We start from the raw sequence: 22642 nt of genomic DNA, 5'->3' as shown, positions 1-22642 counted from the left end.
TGAGCTGTTTTCCTCCTCTGACCTAATCATGCTCATTACTAAAAGTTCACAATGAATGGAACCTGCGGTTGCTGTCGGTCACATTTGAGGAATCCAATTCAGTCAATCTATTTTCTCTAGGAAATACTTTTGGAAATTACCTTGGTTATGTCCTCCATGAATTTAGGTCCTACCAGGGACCTAAGAATTTTGTCGATTTTGTTGTAAATATAGGCAGCTCTGAATAAGACTAATTTTGGTAGCTGGTAAGGTGGTAATCCTTTCAGGTTAAGCCATTCTAAATTCTTCGTAATACTTTGTGGTATGGCTTCCAAGGCCCCAATTATTATTGGTACTTCTATTGATTTATTTTCCCAATTTCAGCAAATAATAATAAACTTTTGTTAATATTGACAGGGGTTGCCATTCAACATATTACTGGAAACTGGAAAGATTATACTAAACTTAATTATACTTTTTGGTGGAATTCAGTATGCCATATTTATAAAATGGAGAGGGTGCTTGCTATACAGCAAGGAAATTATCACAATTTTAAAAAGATTTGGGGGCCATTGATTACATATTCTAATGATCAGACACCTTAAATACCTTGTTATTATATAAGATATAGGTGGGGTGAGATTGGGAAATATGATAATTGCTAATTGATTTATTATTAATAGATGGGGTGGGTGGGAAGGGATTCTTTTATACTTTAATGATTATAAGTAAGATTGTCAAGTTAAACATTTTTCTGATTGATTATTATATATATTGTAAGATATGAAAATGAATAAAGATTTACAAACAAAAAAAACAGAATAAAAAAAAAAGATTTCTTTTCCCAGATTCTTCAAATTTTAATTGAAAAAACCTGGAAATAGAAATCGAAGTTTATGCTCACAATTATTTGTAAATGTAGCCAGATTTTGATACTAAAGCATACGGAGTTTGAATTTTACCTTGAAAATGGATCTTTTCATGTTTTGTTGTCCAGCACAATGCAAGCGCCTGGAAGGTGGCTTAGATAAACTGAAGGAAGCCAGCATTCAGTTGGCGGAGTTAAACCAGAAGCTAGCAGAGCAGAAGATAGTACTGGCAGAGAAATCAGCGGCTTGTGAAGCATTATTAGAAGAGATAGCTGTCAACACGGCTATAGGTAAAGCCGACTGTTATCATATGTTGTATACCACCTGGAATGATTTTTATTTTCACTGGTGTACATAGAAGCATAACTGACATTATATAATTACTTGTATAACAGAGGAACCACCTCAGAGTTGTATGGAAAAGCTGTATCTTCAATTGTTTCCTTTTTACAGAAAATCAAGACTGTTTTAGGCTAGGCTTTATGGGGCCCTTTTACCAAGCTGCGCTATCACTAGCAAAAGGCTTTCACTCGTGCTGAAGCCACTTTTAGCACTGCTGTAAAATGGCTGAATTTTCCGTTTTCTCTATTAATGGCAATGTGCTAATTCCTGGTTAGTGCATAGCCATTAGCACGAGAACTGGTGGCAGCCATTCAGGGGTGGCTCAGGGCCGGGCAGAAGTACAAAGAGCTCGCTCCTGTCCGGTACACTGCTGGGCTGCAAGAGCTCAAGCAGCCATTCAGGGAAGGAGGGGCTCAGCGCGGAGCTGGAGCACGGAAAGCTCGTCCTGCCCAATACATCGCTGGACCACCAGGGACTCAAAAAGCTGAAAAATGTATGTGGGTGGAGATGGGAATGAAGTAAAAAAAGTTGTTAGAGTCGGCCAGGACAGGAGACGGGATGAATCCCTCCTGTCCCAACCTACCAGGTCATATGGCAGGCTGGCAGAGGTCTGCAACAAGTCTGGGAGGGGGCGATTTCCCGAATATAAGATGAGACCCCGATTTTTGGACCATTTTCTTGGCCCCAAAATCTCATCTTATATTCGAGTATATATGGTAAGCTTGTGCGAATACTTTAGATATGTTAAAATAGATTTTAGGATCCATCAAACTTGTAACTAAGGGCTCTTTTTCTCAAAGCCATGGTAGAGGTTTCTATTGCGGGTTGGTGAGGTAAATGTTCCAACACTTGTAGAATTCCTTAGAGCTTTGGAGCATTTACTTCAGCAGTTCGCGGTAGAAACTTCTACCACAGCTTTATAAAAGCCAACGTAAATCACTGCACGTTCAAGAAAACAATTCATAAGTGTATCTGTTAAACTTGAGTCTTCTTACAGCTGAGGAAAAGAGGAAACTTGCTGAAGAAAAAGCTATCGAGATAGAGGAGCAAAATAAGATCATCGCAGTGGAGAAGAAGGACGCAGAGAGCGCCCTTGCTGAAGCGATGCCTATTTTAGAAGCAGCCAAACTTGAACTGCAAAAACTGGACAAGTCTGATGTTACTGAGATTAGGTAAGCAGAGTGGGACCTGTCAGAGCACATTTAAACCAATGGAAATTATTCTTCTTATACTCGCCCTCCCATCTTCCTCTTTACTAACCCCATTATTGACTATCCTTATAAGAACATAACAATAGCCTTTCTGGGTCAGACCGATGGTCCATCTAGCCCAGTATCCCGTCTTCACAGAGGCCAATCCAAATCACAAGTATCTGGCAAAAATCCATATAGTAGCAGCATTCCATGCTACCAACCCATGTCTGTCCCAACAGCAGAATTTGGACTTGTCCTCCAGGAACTTGTCCAAACCTTTTTAAAAACCGGCTACATTAACCGCTCTTACCACATACTCTGGCAATGCGTTCCAGGCTTAACTATTCTCTGAGTGAAAAAATATTTCCTCCTATTGGTTTTAAAAATATTTTCCTGTAACTTCGAGTGTCCCCTAGTCTTTGTAATTTTTGACGGAGTGGAAAATTGATCCACTTGTACTCGTTCTACTCCACTCAACTGATCCACCAAAGCATTCCACATCTTAACACCAGCTATGCAGAATGTTGTCCACATACAGTAGTGTAGTAAGAGGGCGGAGGGGTCTTCCCTAGGCACCATTTGGTGAGAGCACAGGCACCCATCCTCTTCTCTGCCCCCCCCGCTCCTTCCCCACTCTTGCACGGGCACACTGCTTCCCTTCCTCTGTATCTCTGTAATTTGGGCAGCAGTCCCCAAGCTTCTGTTGCGCCAGCGTTGGCTCTTCCACTGATGTCACTTCCTGGACCTGTGGCTAGGAAGTGACATCAGAGGAAGAACTGGCACTGGCGCAACAGCAGCCCGTGCCAGGAACATTTCAAAGATACGGGGGAAACGGTGCACGTGTGGCAGGAGGGTGCAGGGAAGGAGCGTGTGAAGGTGTGGTGGGGGGGGCAGCGCCTCTCTCCCTCGCTACACCACTGTCCATAGAAACATAGAAATAGACGGCAGATAAGGGCCACAGCCCATCCAGTCTGCCCACCTCAAAGACCCTCCCTATATATCTAGTTTTCCCCTAACTTGGTGATCCTTCACACCCAGATGAAATTCTTAACAAAGGATTTGCATCTCAATCAGAAGATCATATTCCAGAGGGGATTTTTTTTTCCTAAACTGAAAAAACATATATCTTGGGTTGCACATGTGCTTTGTATTATCTACAAGTTACAAAGTGCATAGGAAAGACTTACAGCCTCTTTTACAAAGCCGCACTAGCGGCTGGGCTGCGCTATCGGCTTCGAAACCCATAGAGATTTAAAGGGCTTCGGGGCTGTTGCCACGTGGCAGCTGCTAGCGCAGCTTTGTAAAAGAGGCCGTTAGACTTTGCAATTATTCGTATCTTACAACAAAAAGACTTGCTTTCCAATAAGTGTTTGTTTAGAATACAGTAAAACTTTGGATTGCAAGTGTTTTGCAAGACAAGCAAAACATTTTATTAAATTTTAACATGATATACAAGCAATGTCTTGCAATACGAGTACATTCAGTATACCAGTGACGTATCAAGGGGGGCGGTCCATCACAGGTGCATGCCCCAAGGGGGTGCACAGCCGGCCACCCTCCCTATTCTGCTGCTGCTGCCTTTCCTTAACCAGCAGCAGCAACAGTATACAGGGGTGTCCGCGGTTGCTCACCAGCGTTGCTCAGCTTCTGGCTGGTTCCTCTGCTGAAAGCCGCGGGCGTACGCTCCTTGTGCAATCCACGGCTGTGTTGGAAGCGTTCTCTCTGACATCACGATGTCAGAGAGAAGGCTTCCGATGCAGCCGCGGATCGATGAGGTGTAGACGCCCGTGGCTTTCAGCAGGGGAACCAGCCAGACATGCTGGGCAGGGAAGGAGGGGAGGGTAGAAATGCTGCATAAGGAAGGGGGGGGGGAGGATAGAAATGTTGCACAGGGAAGGGGGGAGGGTAGAAATGCTGCACAGGGAAGAGGGGAGGGTAGAAATGCTGCACAGGCAAAGGGGGGGAGAAATGCTGCAAAGGAAAGGGGGAGACATGCTGCTGCTGCTGCACAGGGAAGGGTAGAAATGCTGCAAAGGCAAGGGGAGAGAGATGCTGCTGCTGCACAGGGAAGGGGCAGAAATGCTGCACAGGCAAGGGGGAGAGAAATGCTACTGCTGCACAGGCAAGGGGGGGGGGGAAGAAATGCTGCTGGTGCACAGGGAAGGGGGGAGAGAAATGCTGCAGCAGCAGCACCCAATTGGGGAGAAAGAGGGAAGGAAGGAGAAGGAAGACAAGGGAGAGGGACCAGAGATGCCAAGTCCATGGGAGGGAGGGAAAGAAAAAAAGGAAAGGAGATACCAAACCATGGATGGGGAGGAAGAGATGCCATGGCATGAGGGAAGGGAAGTAGATAGAGATACCACACCATGGTGTGGAGTGGGAAGGAAGGAAGGAAAAGAGAAGAGAAAGAGAGAGATACCAAAGCATAGGGGAGGGGTGGAGACAGAAAAATGGAGAGGGGATGAAGCTGAAATGAATCATGTGCAAAGGAGAGAAAGGACCCCAGATATACAGTTTATTGAAGGGACATAGAAAGAGGGAAGGTGCCATATGGAAGAGAGAGAGGGTAGACTGTAGATGGAAGGGGCAGAGAGAGTGTGGACAGTAGATGGAAGGATTACAGAGAGAGGGCAGAAGTTGGGTGGAAGGGGCAAAGAGAGGGCAGATGTTGCATGGAAGGGAGAGGACAAACGCTGTATAGAAAGAAGAGAGCAAAGAGAAGATGATTAAAGCAGAAACGACAAAAGGTAGAAAGATTTTTTGTTGCTTTACTTAGAATCAAGTAGTATTGTAACTGTATTGATAACAATTTATAAATAGGAAATGGAAATAAGGCAATTTTTTGGACTAAACCCCTTTCCTCAGGACAGGATACCATAACAGCAGTATACTGTACTGTTCTGAAGAAAGATTTGGCCTCTGAAAGCTAATTGAAAAATGGATTAGTCCAATAAAATGGTATTTTCTTATTTCTCATTATTTGATTTATTTTTATTTGTTAATTTGTAAAGTGGTGATTGTTATGTATCAGTTTTTTCAAATTTACATCTACTGTCTTTATATTTGGCACAGTATTAGGGGACATGTGTCACTGTTTTTGTGGTGTTGTGGTGTTGCATTGTATGCAGAGTCTGGTTTCTTGGCGGTTCAGTTTAATTTTTGTCTACATATTTCTATTTTTAGTTTGTGATTATTGCATATTGTTCGAGCGTGTATCTCTGTTCTGTGTGTATGAAAAGGACATAGTTTTCAGTTGGCATTGACTACAGGATCAATTGACTGTGCGGGATCTGTCTTGTTTAGTTTTACAATGTATGTGTTGGTGTTCTAGTGCTCACTACAGTGTTTAAGATGCTGCCTTTTCCTAGATACACTCTTGTTGTGCGATATGTGGATTGTTACTAAAACTCATATTTTTGATATAGATGAGGGGTGTGTGTGTGTCAAAAAATGATGGGCCCCGGGTGTCACATATGCTAGGTATGCCACTGCAGTATACACACATCACATCATCACAATTGAGCCGATGGTTCTTCTCTCTCTGACACTGCAAGAGTGTAGTGACTGTTCTAAACAAGCAAAGTCTTGCAATACGAGTACATACAGTATACACGCGTCACATCATCACAACTGAGCCAATGGTTCTTTTCTATGATGCTGCGGGAGTGTAGTGACTGTTCTAAATGAGCGAGGTCTTGCAATACAAGTACATACAGTATTTTGTATTAAAGTTTTTGGGTCGTGGAACAAATCGTCTGAGTTTCCATTATTTCCTAAGGGGAAATTCACTTTGATATTCGAGTCCTTTGGATTACAAGCATGTTTCTGGAACGAATTATGCTTGCAAACTAAGGTTTACTGTATTGCTATATCGCTGCAAATTTGACTTCTCCAGTTAAAGTCTCCATATATCAGCTTAGAGGAAAGTTGCTTCCAAAGTTAGCTCTGTGCTATGTCAGTACAAGACAGGATCGATCTGGATAGGTATGGCTCCTACCCAAATAAGTGCTGCTTGTTGGATTAGCCACTTATTTTCAGTGGCATTTCACTGGGGGCAGAGCCAAAGCAGAGATGACCAGTGCTGAATATCCAGTATAAATCTAAAACCATGGTCAGTGTTTGAAGTCAGTGCTGACTGTAGTGTTTGAATACCGAGGAAGGATAATTTGTAAAGCAACCACTACTCTTCGGTTCACACCTTCATGCCACATTATTATCTGGATACATTTTCAAGATTTGATAGTGGTTTGTTGTGCTATGTTGTGCATCCTATTTTATACGTTTGAGCCATGTGACACTTAGCACACACCAATGCCTGTTAGAATGTGCTAAGTTTTAGTTAAAGAGATCCTTAATAAATGATGGGAGATAAAAACCAACATAGTTCATCTAGTCTGGCCAGGGTTGAACCTTCTGCTCCATGCAGGTTACCCTCCCCCAGCTTACCTTCCCCCTTTGTTGTAAGGGTTGTGCTTGTCGCTCCATGCAGGTTACCTCTCTCTATGCTGCCTTTTTTGTACGTGAATCAGTAATATTTTACTTTGAATGGAAATACTTTATATCCTTTTTTTCAACCTCTTGTTATAGAAGGATCCTCTGTGCTATAACCCAGAATGGTATTATGTTACCATTCTCAGTTTCCCCTATCTCTCATGGTGTGATCAATTTGTCCCTCAAAATATCTTAAGTTAAGCTCACTCCAGCATTTAATTCTTATTGCTTGGGTTGCTGCAATCAGTCTCAACTTTAGCAATGCTCAATTCTTTATCGACCCTTCAGACTGGCACAGAAACTGATGGGTTATAATGCACCTCGACCAGCAGGTGGAGACTGAGACACAAACTTTTGGCTGTAGTATAAGTGGACTGTGCAGTCCCAAGTACAATCAGTCTGTGCTGAGTCTCCAGCAGGTGAAGGTGGCAAGCCTGTGCAGCCTTTACCTGTTTCAGTATAGGGCTTTTGGATCTTGTTTTGAAATTTGCCTTTTTGTCCCTGTTTGTGGTGCCAGATTGAGCATGGCGAACCCTTTTGGGGATCCGTCCGAACTCAGGGGTGCCACACTCGATTGGTTGAGTCTCTCCCCCCATTTCTCCCACCTCCCCAAATTTTTAATTTAGAGGTGCCTCAGCTGTAAGCCTTGCCACCAAATACAGGCAAGGCATATATAGTAGCTTAGAGAGCCAGTGGGATCTGTTCAAATTAAATTAAAGTTATATTGAAAAAAGAAACCCTGAGGCAGTGCCAGTCTGACGGGAAGCCTTCAATTGAGGTAAATTGAGTTTAATTGCTAACTAGCACTTTTGTTTTGCTTAGTAGCAGTTTTCATAATGAGCATTTTAAGCTGAAAAAATGCTCATTGTGCTTCTGGAGCGGTGTCGATGCGGCCGGTGTGTGCTTGATGCGAAGGAGAATCCTCGTTGATGTCGGAGTGCCGGCGAGCAGGGTTCCTCTATGCGCTTACACAACAAGTCGGCAGCAGGCAGTGGGGAAGCCTGGGTTTCCCCTATCGCCCACACAGGGTTTCTTCAACCACCGACAATCAGGAAAATAAGGTTTCCCTAACCGCCGATAGTGCTGGGAACTCCCTTTTCGCTGCTGCTGGCTTGCCTGCTTTAGTGGCTGGATTGGTTCAGGCCTCTGGGGGAGTTTTTTTCATCGGTTTTGGCGGGAAGCTCCACCATCTTACCTGCAGCCTCAGGTGACCTTCCCCCTTAGAGAGACAAGAACAAGTTTCTGCTTTGTCTCCTGCCTTGAGAATGAGTCCTGCTTTGCCCCATATTTTATTTTAACCATGTACAAGGCTTACTTGCAGGCTGCCGGGGGTCCTGTTTCTTCCCCGGGGGTCTCAGGTTTTTCAGAGGGCTTTTGCCTTCTGTGTCCACCCCTGTTTGGCCCCCCCTTGGCATCAGCTCCAGTCCAGTACCCCCCATATTTGTCCAAGTGGCTGCGGGTCTCATGGAACAATGATTTTTTTTTGTGTGCAGATGCGTTTTCACCTGAAGAGGAGTTGGACCCCCTTGTTGAACCCCCAAGATCCTCTCAGGAGGTGGGGGGGGGGGGATGACGTGAACATGTGTTTTGCAGCGACGCTGGCTGGTGAGAATGTGTCGTGGTGCACATTTTTCACTGGGAAGAGCTACAGGAGCTTATCCTTCAGGTTTCATTGGTTTTGCACTTTGAGGAGGATGCAAAGGATCCCCTGCATGTGGTGGATCTGGTCAGCCTCCTGTTCTTTTCCTATGCATCAGGATATTCAGGATGTGATACACGTGCAGTGGAAGCTGCTGCATGCACCTTTTTTGTTTGGGCGGTCCATGGCTCGGCTTTATCCCATTCCAGATGGTGGTCTTGGCTATTGCGCATAAACATACGGTGCCAGTTGAAGGCAGTTCGACTTTGCAGGATTCTCAGGATCGTAAGTTTGAGTCTCTTCTTAAGTAGAGTTTTGATGTAGCTGCCTTGCTGGTCCAGGCAGTGATTTGTGGTGGTCTGGTAGTCCGGATTTGTTTCTGACCGGGAGTCTGATGACTGGTCCTTGGTTCCTAAAATTGAGCTGGGTGCTTCTTATTTCTTAGATGCCATGTATGATCTGTTGCAGGCTTCGGCCAAATCTATGGCTCTCAGAGTGGCGTCTTGCCATACCTTGTGGCTTTGGGGTTGGTCGTCGGATGCTGCGTCTAAGACTAAGCTTAGTAAATTTCCATTTCAAGGATTTTTCCTGTTTGGAAAGGAGTTGGACACGTTGGTTCAGGCCTTGTAGGACTCTAAGCTGCCTCGTCTTCATGAGGACCGTCCTCGCCCACCTTCGCGGGGTGGCATCTCCTGGGGGCATTTGCGAGATTTTCAGTGGTTCCACCCTGGTCGGGGGGCGTCTTCTTTTCATGAAGTGCATGAAGTACTTTTGAGTGCCTGCCAGAGGGGTCATGACTCTTCTGGAGGCCCCCTGCCGCCTTCTTGGCCCAATGACTCCTTGCGGGCTCTTCTCCTAGTGCAGCTGGGAGCCCGGTTGTGAGAGTTTTACCAGGGGTGAGACAAGATCACAATGGATCAGTGGGTCCTGGAAGTGATTCAGAATGGATATGCTCTGGAGTTTTCTTGGCCCTTGCCAGATTGTTTCCTGTCTTCTCCTTGTCAGGCAACTTAGAAGAAGCGGACTTTCATCAAAGGTTGCATGACATCAAAGCGGTGGTTCCAGGAGTTTCGCACCAGCAGGTATTCAATTTATTTTGTGGTACCAAAGAAAGAGGGTCTGAAAGAATTCAACAGGGTACTCTGGGTTCCGTCTTTTTATATGGAGACCCTGAGATCAGTAATTTTTGAATTTCAGCCTGGGAATTTATGACTTCTCTCAATCTGACAGAGGCCTACCTGCATGTTCCAATTCGGGCCTCCCATCAGCGTTTCTTTCATTTTGCAATTTTGGAAAAGCATTATCAGTTTTGTGTGCTTCCATTTGGTCAGGCCACGACTCCGCGGACTTTCACCAAGATTATGGTGGTTGTAGCAGTGGCCTTGGGCAAAGAGGACATTCAGGAGAGCGCCTGGGTTATGACTTAGGTTGTGGAGTTCCTGCGGTCACTGGAATGGGTGGTCAAATTGTCCAAAAGCCAGTTGATTCCGTCTCAGCACCTGAAGTACTTTAAGGTTCTCTTCAACACCAGCTTAGGGAGAGTCTTCCTTCCAGAGGCCCGAGTGTTCAAGTTGCAATTGCAGATTTACTTTCTGATGGATTGTCGGTGTTTGGTGAGTGTGTTCTTGTGGCGGCCCTTTGGGGATCCCACTCATGATGTTACATCCCATCAGTTTCTATACCAGTCCGGAGGGACAATAAAGAAGGAGAAATTAGGCTCTTACCTGCTAATTTTCTTTCTTTTAGTCCCTCCAGACCAGCACAGACCCCACCCTGTCTTTTTGTTATTTGGTGTTTTGTGCAAAGAGTACATTTTTTTCTATGGTGTCTTTTTGTTTGGGTTGTTAGGGGAGATTATAAGAACAGCGGCATTTGGTTCATTTGGCATAGCTGGTGAGCTGTGGGGACATTTTTGTTCTAATCAATATCCAACAATATTTCTCTGTTAGTTGCTAGTCTCCTTCTGGGAGTGATGTTGCTGTTTATAGTTCACAGTTATTAGTTTCTTAGTTCTGCTTGGATATTTGTCAGACTGATTGTATTTGGGACTGCACAGCCCACTTATACTACAGTCAAAAGTTTGTGTCTCAGTCTCCACCTGCTGGTCGAGGTGCATTATAACCCATCAGTTTCTGTGCCGATCTAGAGGGACTAAAAGAAAGAAAATGAGCAGGTAAGAACATAATTTCTCCTTTTACAATCACCATTCCTTAATGGCTGTATTTTCCTGCTGTCATGGACAACACCTGCAAAAGGTGTAGGTGAGCAACTTTGCTGTTTGCCTAATGCTTTTCTAACCCTTCCTTGGTCTGCTTTTCTGTGTGGAGCACTGCTGAGCAGAGTTTGTAAAGAAAGATGGTTTAAGGTCCCCTTGTCAGAGTGGTAAACAGTGAAGATATTTCCTTTCATTTTGTAATGTATTCCTCACAATTCACACTTGTTTTTCTTTTTAATAATAATTATCTTATATTCTTTAATAAATATTAAATCTTCATCTTATGCTTTGCAAAGGAAAATGTAAGTACTGAAGCATGTGTTTTCACTGTTTGAGAAGTTGTGGTTTGGTTTTTGGTACAGTTTTTGTGAATGATTTGACTGTACTGTAGTTTGGGTTATTTTAGTATTTTGTCCAAATTGATAAGCCTTACCATATTTTAAATACTTGTGTCTTAATCTTTATGAGACTGTTTTAAAACTGAGAGGCCGATGCAGAAAGCTTCATAGTAGAGCCATCTTTGCGTACAGCTCTAGTGCAAAACTATCACTGGAAAACAACTGTGGCATGCTACAAGCATATAAATTATAGTCACATTAAAATTGTGGCAGTAATCTGCAACTTACTTTGAAATGTCAACCTTCCATTCAGTGCCTGAGCAGAAATTGGCTCAAGCACTGACAGGAAGTGTGCCATTTTATAAAATTTACTGGCAGTCATCAGCCCCAATTCCCCACCCCCTTCGCTGCAATATTTAAAATAAAAACCAAATTTGCTACCCTTCTAGTGGCCCCTCCTCACTATCTGTCTGTCTTTCTTCCAAAAATGACCCCGGTAGTCTAGTGGCCTCCCTCCCCCGATTAAAAAAAAATTAAATACCTGGTGTCTGACCTATTCCCCAGAACCATCTAAGCTCACCTGCTATGACCATGAGAGGCAGCAGCGATTTCCACTCGCTTCGCTGCCACCATCTTGAAAAATGGCAGTACCCTGCCCCTTAAAGGCATCCTGGGATGCACATGTCAGTGACAGTCTGCCATATAATGGATATCAGAGATTGAATTTTTTTAGTCAGGAAAAAGGAAGGGGAGGGATGACTACTAGACTACTGGACACTTTTTTGTTTTGAAAATTCAGGTCAGGTGGGCGGATGGGGGAGGGATAACAAGGAAATAAAGTTGGGAGGAGGAAGGGAGAGAGCCAGTCACATGGGGGGGGAGGGGTTTGGTGGAGACAATGGAAAAATTCTTTTTTGATATCACAGGAAGAGGTTAGATGCGGTTGGGTAATTTCAAGGGATGGGAGGGTACTGGTGGGGAGAGAGATGGCACTGATCGCAGCGGCTCTACATCAGCCTCTGATCTGATGGTAGGTTTCTGGCATTGAGCCCCCATGGTAGACATCAGCACACAGCCCTGCATGCTGAGGGTAGATGATCAGCTCTATAGCATGCATTTCTATTTTATTTATTTATTGGGATTTAATAACTGCCTTTATAAAGAGATTTACCCAAGGCAGTGAGCGGCAGTTACCATTTAACATAAAAAACACAATTTTGTTAACAGCAGAACAATAGTAAAATGACCAAATATAAGCATGAATGAGGTAAACTTGGAAATGGCACATTGAATCCTAGGAGCAATAGCACTAACATAAAACAGTATCAGAAGTACACACATTTTATTTTTTATTTTCTGTTGTTTTAGTACACACACATCCAGGGGAGGGGTATTTTTTTGTCTGGTTTTATTTCCTGATTAATATGTTGGATGGGAGAGGGTTTTTTATTTTTTCTGTATTACTATTGATTGATTATAAGTGCTTATTATGATTATTAATATATGTAAGTATATTGTTTTGCACTTTTGTTAGCTTTGAAAATTAATAAAGTTTTTAAAAAACCAAACAACACACTAGAAGAATAGAGGCAACCCACACCAAAGAACAAAATTTCACTGCTGAAGGGAAGATGTCTTGCCTACTTTGTGGAAAACACAGTATTGAGGCAATCATCTGAATAAACTTTATACAAGTAAAAAAAAAAAGAAGAAGTACACACATTTAATGGCACTGGGGAACAAGCAAAAAACAGAAATAAGATAAATGCTGGTACATTACAAACAGTACCATAATAACATGGAAGAACATTCAAATAACAAGGATTTACTCGTACAATGTCAGTATACATAAAACTAAAGTGATGTGTGTTGGAAGAGTGCAAGAGAATGATAAACCGGCTGCACTAGAACTTCTGGGCACAAAAGTAACATTTGAAACGGAGGTACAGTACCTGGGAGTTTTTGTGGACTCAGGTTTGACTTTTAGGGGTCATGTTCAGGCATTGGTTTGAAAGGTGTTTTTTAAATTGTGCTTGATGAGTAAGCTTAGATCATATTTGTCTGGCAGTACCTTTAAAATTGTTCTGCAGACATTTGTTTTATCAAATTTTTATTATTGTAATCTGGTACTTCTAGGTATGCCGGCCTTGGCATTATGTGCATTGCAAGTTGTACAAAATTTGGTTGTCAGGACACTGTTCCGGTTGGGGAGGTGTGAGCATTATGTCAGGATGTTATGTTACAAAAATGCACAATGTGGAACAAGTTCCTGGACGGTCAGGAAGTTAATATATAATGTTTGTGTAATAAATCATCACATATTAACTTCCTGACCGTCCAAGAACTTGTTCCACATTGTGTGTTTTTTAATATTTTCGATTTGTTTGTGGAACTCTGGTCCTTCCCTGTGGAACTTCAATCTGCTCCCATTTGCATTATTTTGGCTTAAACTGAAATACAGGATCTGTTACAAATTGCTAGTAATGGTTTATCTTTGTGTGCATAATTTAGCACTGAAGTATCTGGTGGAAAACATCCTGCCACAAGCTCTGCCTCGCCAGCTATATTCTATAACCCATGCAGACTTATATATTCCAACTGTCACTCGGCTTTTTGAGCCCATGTCCTGCACACAGCTTTTACGGATCAGTTTATTTCCAACTGGCATTTGTATCCACGTATCTTTATCATAGGACTTCATAGGGACCGTGTTGGATCCAGGGACCAAAGCTTTGTAGTGGACTGCATCCTAGAAGTTTTTATGTGGTTTGCCAAGTTTTAATATTAATAAAGTCCATCTCAGGAACATTATTTCTCCACATTGTTTTTCGTTTCTTCTTGGATTTGTCTGTGGAGATCATTGGGTCAATTCTCTTGTTTTCATCTTAACTTTTCTATTATACCATGGCATTCCTTTTCTAAATTTTATATTAGAGTTCTATGCACATTGCCTTGATTTATTTGTTAAAAAAGTGATTCAGCAAATTTTAATAAACATAATGGGCTTCTTTTATGAAGGTGCGCTAGCGTTTTTAGCGCGCGCTATAGAGCGCACTAGCTGAAAATCTACCAGTTGTGTAAGAGGAGGTGGTTGCGGCTAGCGTGTGCAGCAATTTAGCGCTCGCAATTCCGTGCGTTAAGGCCCTTTATTCGTTTTCATATCTTACAACAAGTGTATAATATTCAATCAAAAATAAATTTTACAAATCACTTGACATTCTTACTTATAATCATCAAAACATAAAAGAATCCCTCCCCACCCATCCCACCCATTAGTAATAAACCAGTTAAAACAAATATTATATATCCCAATCCCACCCTACTTATAACTTTATATAATAAAAAAAGGGGTGGTTAAGGTGTCTGATCATTAGAATATATAATCAATGGCCCCCAAATCTTTTTAAAATTATGATAATTTCCTTGCTGTATAGCTTTTAGAAATTTTAGAAATTAAATGCCATTTTTCTATTAATTATACACCACTTAGTGATGAAAGAGGGGAAGGGTTTAATGGGAGGGTTTATGATCTTATAACGAATAATGGGCTTAGAGGGAGGGTGGAGGGAGGGTTGCATTTATATTTATAAGATACAATGATAAGATGTTCAAGTGATCTAATTAATAGTGTTTATTATGATTTCTGTACACTTGATGAAAGTTTAAAAACAAATAAAGAATTAAAAAAAAAAAAAGAAATTTTAGAAATTTGCCTGTTTTGTGTAGAGGTAATACTGGTTCTATTCTGTGCATACTTGTCCCCATTGCAGGAGAGACCCATCCTGGGGCATGTTTGGAGAAGAGTTAGAAACTTCACATGCTTTCACACTTTTCAAAGAATGCACGCATGTGTCATATTTACAAGATGGAAAGAGCAATTGAAATACAGAAAGGAAGTTATAAAAAAATTTTAAAGATATGGAGACCGATGGTTGATTTTTGTAGTGAATAGGCATCATTTTTCTTTGATAATATACATAGGGGAGTGGGGGGATTGGAAGATAAGATGTAGCAAAATTGAAATTTTGAAGGAATATGATAGTTTTTTTTTTTTTTTTTTTTATAATTCTTTATTCATTTTCATATTTTACATGAAGTGTAAAAAATATTGAGTTACAACTAATGAATACACAATATCACTTTTATATCTATTACATAATATTCTGAACAAATTTTTTTAATCCCCTCTCCCACCCCCACCCTTCAAGTACTTTCCAATCACCTTATACATATTTATTTTCAGGGGTCCTTTTATAAAAAGCTTAATAGCATTTTAACGAAATTTCTTTGGCTTGGTAAAATGCATAGAATAGCTTTGGTATCTTTGCAAAAATCAATTAAGGAGGGAGGGGTAAATTTTCCAAATTTTTATAGGTACCATCAAGCCTATATTTTACGTCAGGGTATGTATTGGATCCTCCCAGAACTGATAGATAATGCACCGGATTGGTTATATTTGGAATGGCGCCTTATGTTTCCCCTAAATTTAGTTCATCTTCCAAGTATCAACATGCCTAGAAGATACAGAGAAAATAAGATATTAATGGATACTTGGAAAACGTTGAGGTTTATTAGTAAATTAACACCTGTCCCAATAAACAAGTCAACTAATCAGTCTTTATGGATAAACTCCAAGATTAAAATTGGCGGAGCTCAAATCCTTTGGAAGGACTGGATCTCTGAATGATGTTATTTCGGAAGGTAAACTGCTGGAATTTTCACAATTGCAACATAGATTTGGTCTTAGTAAAAAACAAAGTTTTAAATGGTTGCAATTGAAGCAGGCCATTCAGGTTGGGTTCCCTGAATGGAAAGCATTGAATAATCAATATAGTTTAGAGTTCTTATGCTTCCAAGCAGACTTCCTAGGGCATCAAGCCGCATTGTGGTATAAATTAATATTTGGATATTTGAATAAAAAACCAAAAAATGGTCTAAGAGACATTTGGAGCATTGAGATTAAGCATCAAATTACTGCATCTCAATGGCCACTAATTTGGTCTTGGAGAATGAGATGTACAGTGTCAGCATCTATGAGACAAACTTGGTTCTTTTTATTACATAGAGCTTTTTGGACCCCTACACGTTTGCAAAAATTAGATAGTTCTAAGTCCAATAAATGCTGGCACTGTAATCTGGAACCTGGGACGTTGGATCATTTACTATATCATTGTCCCTACATTAAAAGTTTTTGGAATGCAATTTGGCCACAAATTAATAAATTGATGGAAAATCATGTAGCAATATCATATGATATAGTGTTATTTGGAATGATGATGAGAAAAAAAAGTCAAATTTCACCAGAAAATAACAAGCTTTTACTAGTCATGACAGGGGTTGCCATTCAGCATATAACCAATAACTGGAAGAATCATAGTAACCTTAATTATACATTTTGGTGGAATACAATTTGTCATATATTCAAAATGGAAAGAGTAATAGCAATACAAAGAGGGACATATCCTAAATTTATAAAAATATGGGGGCCATTGACAAAGTTTTGTACTGAATGAATAATAGGATTTATCTTCTTTTCTTCTTTTTCTTGTCTTCTTTATGGCACACATGGAGGATGAGGGGTAGTGAAAATAATTTTACATAACATGTTATAATATGGTATACAATATGTATAAGGTGATTGGAATATGATAGTTTTAATGATTGTATAGAAAGATGGGAGGGGGGAGGGTTTTTAATTAATTTAGATATTAAGAATATAATGTATGATGTTCAAGTGTTATATGATAGTATTTCATGTTGTTCTTTTTGTGCACTTGATGTAAGTTTGAAAAAGAATAAAGAAATTAAAAAAAAAAAAAAAAAGAATGCACGCAATTTTACACTGGAAGGATTTCCTGACAATCTGTGTGTGCCAGAAATTTTCCTGCAAAAAAATTTCAAAGTGAATGTAGGCATACAGCTTTACTTTGAACATATTCTACAAAGTATGTGGAGTGAAAAGCACTGGTGTGGGATGTTATAAAACTACCTCTATAAATGTGATCTATTCTTGCACAGGAGAAGTGTTTTCCCCTTCACTGCAGTGCATTTTGCCTTACGATAGATATCTTTATGAAGAATGTGTTGAAAGGTAGCTTCAGCAAAGATATATATTCAGTTATGATATATTTGCAATGTTGTGATTGTTTGCTTTATTTTTTTAATTTAATATCTATTTCTAGGTCTTTTGCTAAACCCCCTAAACAGGTACAGGCTGTTTGTGAGTGTATTCTGATAATGAGAGGATATAAAGAAATTAGTTGGAAAGCTGCGAAAGGAATGATGTCTGATCCAAATTTCCTGCGTTCTCTAATGGAAATGGATTTTGATTCTGTTTCTCAAAATCAAGTCAAAGCTGTCAAAGGTATTGCATCAGTTAAGAATAATGCTCCTTTTTTTTATGTATTTCCTTTTTCATCTTTTATTGCTATTATTTTTGCTCTTCTTTTTTTGCTTTTTTTAAAAAAATTCTTTATTCATTTTAAAAATCTTTCATCAAGTGTACAATATTCATATTCAACACAATGAGACAAGGCACTTGTATATCTTACATTATATTCTAAGCATATAAATGTAACCCTCTCCCCACCCTCCCTCAAAACCCTTCATTCATGTAACGAAACCTATCTTTGTATCCCTCCCCCCTCCTATTATTATATGATGTCTGACTAATAGGAAAATGGCATTTAATCATTTGCTCCTTGATTATTAACTTTTCCTTTTATTTTAGAAAATGAATGTTGCCCCTAGATTGTCTCCAGTGTAGATGTTCAGATGGTTACATAACATAATATAACTTTATTTTTTTTATACCGCCACAATCAAGAGAATTCTAGGCGGTTTACACAAGAGAGAAAAACTGGACAGTCAGTGAAGTACAATATTAAAAAGAGAATACTGCATAATAACTAAAAAGACAATAAAAGTTTAAGTAAAAGCAGTGAAATTGTTATTAAGAATAAAAACATCGAATTAAGAGATAAATTTATCAAATAATACTGTCTTAATTTCTTTTCGGAATGCGCCGTAAGATAAACCTGGCTCCGCTAATATAGTTACCCAACCAGGACTGTTGTTTACTTGCTTGACTGAAATGCTGCCCTGAGATATTTTTTTTTTCCAAATCTTTATTCATTTTCATTTCTTACATCAAGTGTACAATAAAATATCAATTAGATCATACAAATCACTTGAAAATCTAATCAAACATCAGCATAAATATATAAATAAAAACCCCTCCCCCTCCCATCCCTTCAAACAATAGTATTAAATTCATTCAATATTACATATATTATAAACAAAAATAGGAAAAATTATAACTCTAAATACCATCCCTCCCTTCTAACTATGTTCTGTTATGTAAGAAGGTGTCTAATCATTACAAAATGCTATCAATGGCCCCCAAATCTTAAAATTATTATACAGTGGTGCCTCGCATAACGGACGCCTCGCACAGCGAACGCTGCGCACAACGAACTTTATGTCTTGATCCGTACAACAAACTTCGTTTCACACAACGAAGTCGCCCGAGCTGCATCCTTCCGCGCAGGCACTGCGCTTAACTGCCCTCTCTCCGCCTGGTTCCCTCTTGCCCCCCCGACTCCCCGACACGATCGGGGCAAGAGGGAGCTCAAGCCCTCTTGCCCCCCCGACTCCCCGACACGATCGGGGCAAGAGGGAGCTCAAGCCCTCTTGCCCCCCCGACTCCCCGACACGATCGGGGCAAAAGGGAGCCCAAGCCCTCTTGCCCCGCCGATTCCCCGACACGATCGGGGCAAAAGGGAGCCCAAGCCCTCTTGCCCCGCCGATTCCCCGACACGATCGGGGCAAAAGGGAGCCCAAGCCCTCTTGCCCCGCCGATTCCCCAACTCCCCGACAATATCGGGCCAGGAGGGAGCCCAAGTCCTCCTGGCCACGGCGACCCCCTAACCCCACCCTGCACTACATTACGGGCAGGAGGGATCCCAGGCCCTCCTGCCCTCGACGCAAACCCCCCCCCCCCCCAACGACCGCCCCCCCCCAAGAACCTCCGACCGACCCCCAGCCGACCCGCGCCCCCCCTGGCCGACCCCCACGACACCCCCAACCCCCTTCCCCGTACCTTTCTGTAGTTGGCCGGACAGACGGGAGCCAAACCCGCCTGTCCGGCAGGCAGCCATCGACGGAATGAGGCCGGATTGGCCCATCCGTCCCAAAGCTCCGCCTACTGGTGGGGCCTAAGGCGCCTGGGCCAATCAGAATAGGCCCGGGAGCCTTAGGTCCCTCCTGGGGGCGGGGCCTGAGGCACATGGGCCCAACCCGACCATGTGCCTCAGGCCCTGCCCCCAGGAGGGACCTAAGGCTCCCGGGCCTATTCTGATTGGCCCAGGCGCCTTAGGCCCCACCAGTAGGCGGAGCTTTGGGACGGATGGGCCAATCCGGCCTCATTCCGTCGATGGCTGCCTGCCGGACAGGCGGGTTTGGCTCCCGTCTGTCCGGCCAACTACAGAAAGGTACGGGGAAGGGGGTTGGGGGTGTCGTGGGGGTCGGCCAGGGGGGTCGCGGGTCGGCTGGGGGTCGGTCGGAGGTTCTTGGGGGGGGGCGGTCGTTGGGGGGAGGGGGGGTTTGCGTCGAGGGCAGGAGGGCCTGGGATCCCTCCTGCCCGTAATGTAGTGCAGGGTGGGGTTAGGGGGTCGCCGTGGCCAGGAGGACTTGGGCTCCCTCCTGGCCCGATATTGTCGGGGAGTTGGGGAATCGGCGGGGCAAGAGGGCTTGGGCTCCCTTTTGCCCCGATCGTGTCGGGGAGTCGGGGGGGCAAGAGGGCTTGAGCTCCCTCTTGCCCCGATCGTGTCGGGGAGTCGGGGGGGCAAGAGGGCTTGAGCTCCCTCTTGCCCCGATCGTGTCGGGGAGTCGGGGGGGCAAGAGGGCTTGAGCTCCCTCTTGCCCCGATCGTGTCGGGGAGTCGGGGGGGGGCAAGAGGGCTTGAGCTCCCTCTTGCCCCGATCGTGTCGGGGGGGGCAAGAGGGCTTGAGCTCCCTCTTGCCCCGATCGTGTCGGGGGTGCCAGGGACTACACGGAGTCACCCACCGTACCACCCGATTCGGGTAAGCGCAGGTATCGGTGGGTGGCTTATTTGCGGGGGGGTGCCTTATTTTACATTTTTTTCTAAAAAGGGGGGGCTGTCTTATTTGATGGCCCTGCCTTATCATCGGGGAAACACGGTAGAAAAAAAAAAAAAATGAACAGTTAAGTCCCAGTTTTTGCCGCTGAGACTCTGCCCTCTCATTGTAAAATTAGACTCTACTTAGTCTGTCTTTATATTTAAAAAATGTGTGTTGTTTTAAAAAACAATTATGTTTTTAGATGTATCTAAATAAAAATAATAACCAAAAATTTATCTTTTTTATGTCATCTTAGCATATTTTATGCTGCAGAACGAATTATTTTTTTTTACATGTATTCCTATGGGAAAACGCGTTTCACATAACGAACGTTTCACATAACAAACTTGCTCCTGGAACCAATTAAGTTCGTTGTGTGAGGCACCACTGTAATTCCCCTTTTGTAAAGCAATTATTCTTTCCATTTTATATATATGGCATAGTGAGTTCCACCAAAAGGTGTAATTGAGTCTGGTATAATCTTTCCAGTTTCTAGTAATATGCTGAATGGCAACTCCTGTCATTATTAATAGCAATTTATTATTATTTGCTGAAATTTGGCTTCTCAATCTCATAGAAGTACCAAATAAAACTGTATCATAGGATAGGGCTACATGGTTTTCTAATATTTTAGCCCATGATATAGGGTAATTTGGAGCAGCATTGAAAAAATAACAACAAAAAAAGCTACAGGGCAAGTACAAACAAACAAACCTAACCCCAGAGAGATTCCCAGAATGGAGAGAAATATGTGAAATCAAATCTTTTACATACTACAGTGTAAAGGGGGTGCGTGGAACCTCAGAGCCCCGTCAGAAGCACACACATGGGCCCCTTTTATAAAGCCTCGGTAGTGAGTTCTGGCATGGCAAATGTGACGCAGTCCACGGGACTTGAATGGTTGTGTCGCATGTGCTGCCTGGGAATCGCTACAAAAAGGGGCCCTTAAGCTTTCTGACTAGAAAGGGTAGTAACTTCATTGGCTAAAAAGAAAACCCAAATTCACATGAAAAATACAGTACAGTGGTACCTTGGATTATGAGCATAATCCGTTCCAGGAGCATGCTCGTAATCCAAAATGCTCGTTTATCAAAGCGAGTTTCCCCAAAGGAAATAATGGAAACTCGCTTTGATAGGTTCCCCCCCTCCCCCACGAGAACCGGCATTGCTCCCTCCTAAGGCCCCCCCTGCGATTCGGCACCCTCACCCCCACGATCCGCCACCCCCCGCCGCGATCCGGCACACCCCCCCGCCGTGATTATGCACCCCCGCTGCTTCTTACCGTCACCTGGGCAAAGGCACCGGCATGTCCTGTGCTTGGTGCCGGTGCCCGAAGATCGGCCTCCTCTTCTGCTGGGCCTTGAGCATCTGCGCATGCTCAAGGCCTGCGCGTTCACGTTCTGCCGGATCACATCAGGGGGGGGGGGGTGCCGGATCGCAGGGGGGTGCTCGTAAATTGAGCCACGCTCGATTTCCGAGGTGCCGATTTTGCAAATGTTTTGCTCGTCTTGCAAAACACTCGCAAACCGCTGCACTCGTAAACCGAGGTATCACTGTATTCAAATTAACACTGCTCTACCATTCTTAAGTCACATAAACACTTGGATTGCATTGTATTTATTGTTCTTGATTAACCGCTGCTCAATATTCAGCAGTGTACATTTAGGCCCTGATTCTATGCAGGCCGCCTAAAGTTAGATGCTGATATAAGCACCCATTTTAGAATCACTTAGCGTCATCTAAGAGTGCTTAGGTAGCGCTTAGCATCATAACATTTAGGCATCCCCAATTTATGACAGGTTTTTCTATGCCCAAAGTTAGGCACCGATATCAGAGTCTAAAGGCATCTGTTTCACAAAGAGGCCTCTAAAGCGACAACACGGCCATGATCCGCTCAATTTTAGTAAACTAAATTAAACCTTAAGTTTGTATACCGCATCATCTCCATAAAGATAGAGCTCGGCACAGTTTACAGGTAATTCAATAAAAGTATAGGTGCTTTGGGCTAGGTGCCTACTTTTTATAGAATCAAGTTTTCGAGTTAGGTACCTAATTTCCAATTAAGTCCAATTAAAGCTGATTGTGAGACGTTGCGTGCCAATAGCTGCACTGATTAAGCCTATTACTGAATTAAACTAGACGCCTATATCAGTACCTAACTTTAGACAGACTTTATAGAATCAGGGCCTTAAAGCATATAAATAGAAAATACATTTTCATTTAGTATGATACAAATCACATCAGCATGCAAGGGGCTGTTGATAAATTCTCAGCCCAACCAAGAAGAGAATGACATGGAGCCATGAAACTTACAAGTTATTTCACTCTTCTCATGACACTTTTCATTTCAATGACGCAAATGCATCTAGTAAATGGGCACAAGTATATGGAAACCAAGCCATTGTGACATCACTGATGAGGTTGGCTCTTAGGCAT

General features: G+C 42.5%; 1 protein-coding gene across 2 annotated transcripts in view; it reads left to right on the top strand.

Moving 5' to 3' along the window:
* Positions 1-22642, top strand: part of DNAH10 (dynein axonemal heavy chain 10) — a 543078-nt gene that overhangs the window by 364932 nt on the left and 155504 nt on the right. For both annotated transcript variants that reach the window (XM_033954155.1, XM_033954154.1), the window contains 3 exons: positions 977-1138; positions 2188-2362; positions 17249-17430. In XM_033954155.1, coding sequence (XP_033810046.1) covers positions 977-1138; positions 2188-2362; positions 17249-17430 — 519 coding nt within the window. The remainder of the gene's footprint in view (positions 1-976; positions 1139-2187; positions 2363-17248; positions 17431-22642) is intronic.

The sequence above is a fragment of the Geotrypetes seraphini genome, chromosome 8 (assembly GCF_902459505.1).
Source record: "Geotrypetes seraphini chromosome 8, aGeoSer1.1, whole genome shotgun sequence".
In the NCBI taxonomy this organism is placed as follows: domain Eukaryota; kingdom Metazoa; phylum Chordata; class Amphibia; order Gymnophiona; family Dermophiidae; genus Geotrypetes; species Geotrypetes seraphini.
This window is presented reverse-complemented; position numbering and strand designations above follow the sequence as displayed.